Here is a 6108-nt window from a genome sequence, read left to right as displayed (position 1 = left end):
TGGCCTTGTTTTTGGATGAACCATTATGAAAATTTATCTGAGGAGAAAACTTATCCGGTCCAAGAGAAGGTATTTCAGTGAACGTGGAGGCATGCAATTATAATTGAATATGCAAGCTAAGGTAAAGATATTGTACCGAAAGTGTTTCTCCAAAAGTACAATTGCTTAATGCCCATGCTGTGAGATATAGAAACAAGAAAATTCTATACTATTTTACTGTAAGTGAAAGGATACATCTGTTGTGTTGAAAATTTTTATGAAAGAAATCAAAACTAGCGTGCAATAGATTTCTTTTTTGCTTAGCCAAGAGAATGTCAAACTGTTTCCATCTGGGACCAGGTGAAGTCTCTTGTTTGCCTCTCCGTGGTGCGGTGAGGTCAGGTGGTGCTGTGGCTAAGTTGGGTGAGCGGCAAGGTTGACTGAGTAAGGATAGTTAATTGATTGATGTGTCTGGGATAGAGATTGACGATAACTGAGATAGACTGTTGGTGTGACAATGATTAAGGTGCAAATGTGACCAGGTCAAGCTAGTGGCAAAAGGTGATGCACTCCTAAAAATTTAGTTGTGAGGAGCAAGATGAGGGGTTACAGTCATATGAGCCACAAGCATTGTAATAAGATTAGTTAGACCAATTCTAATTCAAGACGACGAACTAGTCAGAAAAATATTGATTGGGTCTCCACAATAATAGCTAGTGATCAATTATTAGGACATTCATAAGGATATTAAAATTGTAAATGAATAAATATGCAAGGATATATAAAAGATTTAATTTTACGGATCAGCATTTGTAACATTTATACTTACTAAATGTTTATACTTCTTGAATTTATTTAAATACTCATAAGTATTTGTGAATCATTAATGTTCAAACCAGATTTAAATGGATCGGATATCCACAAATGCTAGCCCTAACTATTATCATCCCAAATTAATTAGGATTAATATTATTCATTCACATCATCAACTAGAAAATATCTCTGTGGAATTTCTGAAACAATATATTAAAAGGATGAGTTGAGATTTTTTTAATTATATTTTATGAATTCGGATGCAAGAACCTACGTTGACTTGGACTTATCTATGTATCACATCGGTGAGTCGATTTATTAGGCCCCTAATTAAAGTCGTAAAAAGTTGATTAGCCATCTACAACTCTAGCCTGTGGCAAAGCGGCCAAGGGCAGAGGCATGTCGCATCCAGTCACTGATGGCTCATTCAAAATAGTTAAAGCCGTCATAACTCCAAAGCGATCTGCAACTCTTGCCTGTGGCAAAGAGGCCAGGGCTTTAGCCTGTCGCAGTCCAGTAACTTATGGTACGTACGAAATTCTACGAGGATGGTTAGTTGATCGATCAATTGAGATGCTCGGTCAGGGATAGAATTGGATAATAATAATTGAGGTAGACCGTTAATGTTGCCACCATGTTTAAGGCCCAATGCGACAAAGTCAATCTAGTTAGTAGTTACAATCATATGAGCCGTAAGTCTGACAAAGTGATAGATTAGTTAGACCAATTCAAAAGATAACAGAAAACGACCAACAGTCTGACAAAGTTGATTGGGTCTAACATACAACGGTATTGTACACCTAAAGCATGTTATATATATAGTGAGGAAGGTATTGGCTTATCAATCAACTACTGCATTCAGCTGCAGCGGTACGACTATCCATGTCTCTGCTCCTCTCCCAAATGCTTTTACTACTTGCAGTTGCATCTGCTGCGCCTGATAACAGATGCTTAAAGAAATGTGGCGACGTGGAGATCCCTTACCCCTTCGGCATCGGCGCCATCGGCGCTAACTGCTTCGGGGAAGGCCAAGATTGTATCTGCAACAGTACCGAAACTGGCATCGGCGCTAACTGTTCCTTGGGAGGAGGTTTCAATCTAACCTGCAACACCATGGAAAGTGGCATCAAGAAGCCATTCTTTGGCAATGTTGAGGTCCTCAATATTTCGTTGGTGATGGGCCAAGTGCGCTTGCTCCACCCCGTATCCTCTGCGTGCTACAATTCAACTTACAACAATGTCACATACAAAGACTGGTCGTTGGATATGAGAGACACCTCATATAGGTTCTCTAATCTCCGCAACAAGTTCACTGTCATCGGCTGCGAGACCCTTGTCTACATACTCGACTACCACGGGAGCAATATTAGCTACCAGAGTGGCTGTGTGTCCATGTGCCGGGATAAACAGAGCATCGTCAATGACTCCTGCTCCGGCATGGGTTGCTGCCAGACTTCCATACCCAAGAATCTCAAATACTATAGAGTCTCGTTTGATGAGAATTTCAACAACTCGGATACTCGGGGGTTTGACACATGCAGCTACGCCGCCTTGTTGGAGGCCGAGTGGTTCCGGTTCCAAACGTCTTACATCACCACGAACCAATTGATGCAAATGAATAACAATGGCAGGGTGCCGGTAGTGATGGACTGGGCCATTGGAAATGAGACCTGTGAGGTAGTAGCTAAGCGCAACCTAATTACCTCTTATGCCTGCATCAGCAATAACAGCGTGTGTGTCAACTCCACCAATGGCCCTGGTTATCTCTGCAACTGTTCGACAGGATACCAAGGCAATCCATACGTCTCCAACGGATGCCAAGGTCTGTCTATATATACCAATCAATTTAATTAATTATTCTAGCTGCTTTCAATTGCTACTATGCTGCCTAATGTTTGCACTTCCATTTTAGACATCAATGAATGCAATCTGCAATCAAATCCATGCTCAGATGGCATTTGCCAGAACCTGCCTGGTAATTATAGTTGCCACTGTCCCAAAGGCACGCACGGCGACGCTTACCATGGAACATGCATCCCTGATCTTCCCTTAGCAGTGAAGGTGGCTATAGGTAAGAAGCTTCTCTTGAGAGATTATTTATCTTTCCCTTTTCCAATCCTAAATTTTACCCTAAGCATTCACTTATTATTTTAAGTCACTCAAGCTCAAGCACGAGCAAATCTCCTCCTCTATGAATTGCAATGGAAAGGCATATTCTTCAAGATAGTCGCGTAATATTATTATTCAATTGATCCATTTACCTAATATAAGATCTTAGGGAAGTCAATCCCCTTAGTTTGGTTGAATCCCTAAATTGCTAACTATTTTCTTTTTGGCTAGTTTATTGCCATCTAATTTTTGGGCTGAGCTAATATTACTTCTTTAGGGTTTTCCTTTTGTCAATTGATCAAAATCACAAGTATCATCTTCTTTAATGAATTCATCTCTTGGTCCATGTTTCACTTATGTGCTGACGGATTAGCGGAAGCGCTGGGACGAGTGTATTCATCTTTTTGTCACAATGTTTCACTTATGTGCTAGTCACTATTCCAAAGGCTAGTAGCCGTCCGTGATTTACCTCCTCCGTGTTAGCCTTGGGACGAGTTGGCCGGGGCGCTGGGGGCGAGCGTATTCACCTTTTTGCCACAATGTTTCACTTAATGATTGTCCTTTTAGGGCGGTATGGTGGTTGAGATATGGGATATTATCACATGAAGTCTTGGGGTCGAAACTCGGCAAGTCCGAGCATGTCCTCCCCCATGTCTTGACCACTTGCACTAATGGCTAGTAGTCACCCATGATTTACTTCCTCCGTGTTAGTTTAGGGATGGGTTGGCGGGGGCGCTGGGGTGAGCGAATCGCCTTTGCCACATGTTTCACTTGATAGTTAGTCCTCTCGGGGTGAGGCGGTGCGGTGGCTAAGACATTGGGTGTTGCCACATGAGGTCTTAGGATCAAAACTTAGCGCGTCTGAACATGTCCTTCCCCATACCTTGGCCACTTACACTAATGGTTAGTAACCATCCGTAATTTACCTCCTCCGTGTTGGCATAGAGATAGATTGATGGAGATATTAGAGGCGAATGAATCATTTTTTACCATATGTTTCTCTTGATGGTTAAGAGAGAGTTACCTGTCGCAATAAAACATCAAAGGATATGATATTTCCAACGAAAAACATAGGTGAAGAGTCATCCCAAATAGAAAAATCTTACACACATCCATTGCTTGACCTTTCAGCATCATTGACCCGAATTGTATTACTCCATAGGACTAATACGCAAGATCTTTAAATATATTATTCTAATCATTAACATCTTATAGTGTTTTATGAAAAATTTGCACGATTAGGCATAGTTAGGCTAATACGTACATAAATTTAGCAATTAAATCATCAAAACCTAACACAAAAACTCATAACCTAACGATGACATGTATGTATGAACCTTGCAGGTTGCAGTGGTGTAATTATTTTGTTACTATGCACTATGTGTCTCTATATAGTCTATCAAAGAAGAAAACTAGAAGAGATGAAAAGAAAATATTTCAAACAACATGGAGGCTATGAATTAGAGGAAAAGATGAAGTCAGAAAATGCTTTCAACAAATTTAAGATATTTGGAAGCAAAGAATTAGAGAAGGCAACAAATCATTTTGATGACAAAAATATTATTGGGAGAGGAGGAAATGGAGTTGTGTATAAAGGAGTTTTGGAAAACCAAGATGTTGCCATAAAGAAACCTAAGATTATCAATGAGGACTTAAAAAAACAATTTGGAACAGAGACACTTATTCTATCAGATGTTAACCATGTCAACATAGTCAAGCTCTTGGGTTGTTGTTTGGAGATGGAGATGCCATTATTGGTCTATGAGTTTGTCCCGAATGGAACCTTGTTTCATCTAATTCATGAAAGTGAGAATCGAGTTCCAGCTTCCTTGGATACTCGACTACGGATTGCATATGAGTCAGCTGATGCTTTGGACTACTTGCACTCAAAAGCTTCACCTCAAATCATTCATGGAGATGTGAAATCGTCTAATATACTTTTAGATATGGATAACACAGTAAAAATTTCAGACTTTGGAGCTTCAAAGCTAATTCCCAAGGGGGAGAAACAATTTGCTACGTTGTTGCAATTCACTCATGGTTATATTGATCCAGAGTGCTTGATGACATATGCCTTGACTAATAAAAGTGATGTTTATAGCTTTGGTGTGGTTCTCTTGGAGCTATTTACAGGTAAGAAGGCTATTAATTTTGAAGAATCTGAAGAACAAAGGAGTTTGGTGTCGACTTTTACTATGTTGGAGAATCAGAATAGGTTTTCAGAGATCTTACACAATCAAGTGAAATTGGAAGCTAATATAGAATTTATTCAAGAACTTACTATACTTATTAAGGAATGTTTAAAGTTGAAAGGAGAAGATAGACCAACTATGAAGGAAGTGGCTGAGGAGCTAAACGGATTAAGAACTCTTAAGCAACACCCGTTCGTAGTACAACAGAATGCTGATGAAATGGAGAGCTTGCTCGATGGGTTGTCAAATGTTACCCATGCTGATTCCAATAGTACTTTCAATATAGAGAGCAAACTCACTGGATGGAGCAATATACAAGGTTGGTTGTAATAGGAATTTGGCGCAAATGGTGTTGCTATTTTGATTATGTGTGTTTGTTTGCCTATTGTTCTAGTCTTCATAAGTGTGTTTGTGTTTGTAACTTCTAGTCTCTATATTTATGTGTATTGCCTAGTTTTCTAAATAATTTTATCTCATGTGAATTACTCTGCAAAAGTATTTTCACTTTAAGTCGCTCTTGAATGCTATTTTCTTTTTAAGATTATTTTTTATTATCTTTGCAAAATGTTTTTTTACTTGCTTTCTCATTTAAATTTCAAAATAAATTGGTTTGGTGTAAGCAAATTTGTTTCAATTATTTGTAGTGATCTCCCAAGTTTTGTATTCACACAGATATTTTAAAAAATTTCATATCATACATAATTAATAACAATGATTTTCCACTTCATTAGCTTCAAAACACCTTTAATATTTCTCTTTAATATAAGACCAAAATACATTTTGTATTCTTGACGCCGAGCACAAAATAGTGATTATTTTATGAGAGAGTTTCCTCAGAGGGATTGCGGAGAAAGAAGTAGGAGGAAGAAACTTCGATAAAACGTAGAGGAACCACCTCTAAGTTTATACGAAAAGAAACTTTATTAAACAAAAAATAATCACCCTAATATCAACTCAAACAAGTGTTTAAATAGCATAAACACTCGGTGCGTCCGAGCATACCTCAGGGCGATGC

The 6108-nt window shown here is 38.8% G+C and overlaps 1 protein-coding gene across 1 annotated transcript; it reads left to right on the top strand.

Annotated features, from left to right (window-relative positions):
* Positions 1 to 1663: 1663 nt before the first annotated feature.
* On the top strand, positions 1664 to 5530 carry LOC122031679 (wall-associated receptor kinase 2-like). Its single transcript, XM_042590778.1, has 3 exons — positions 1664 to 2614; positions 2705 to 2863; positions 4246 to 5530. Exons 1-3 carry the CDS (start codon positions 1675 to 1677, stop codon positions 5421 to 5423), a joined length of 2277 nt encoding a protein of 758 aa, XP_042446712.1. The 5' UTR covers positions 1664 to 1674; the 3' UTR covers positions 5424 to 5530.
* The last annotated feature ends 578 nt before the right edge of the window (positions 5531 to 6108 follow it).

This window comes from Zingiber officinale, chromosome 11A (assembly GCF_018446385.1).
Source record: "Zingiber officinale cultivar Zhangliang chromosome 11A, Zo_v1.1, whole genome shotgun sequence".
NCBI lineage: Eukaryota > Viridiplantae > Streptophyta > Magnoliopsida > Zingiberales > Zingiberaceae > Zingiber > Zingiber officinale.
The sequence above is the reverse complement of the archived record's forward strand: the minus strand, read 5'-3'. Positions and strand labels throughout refer to the sequence as shown.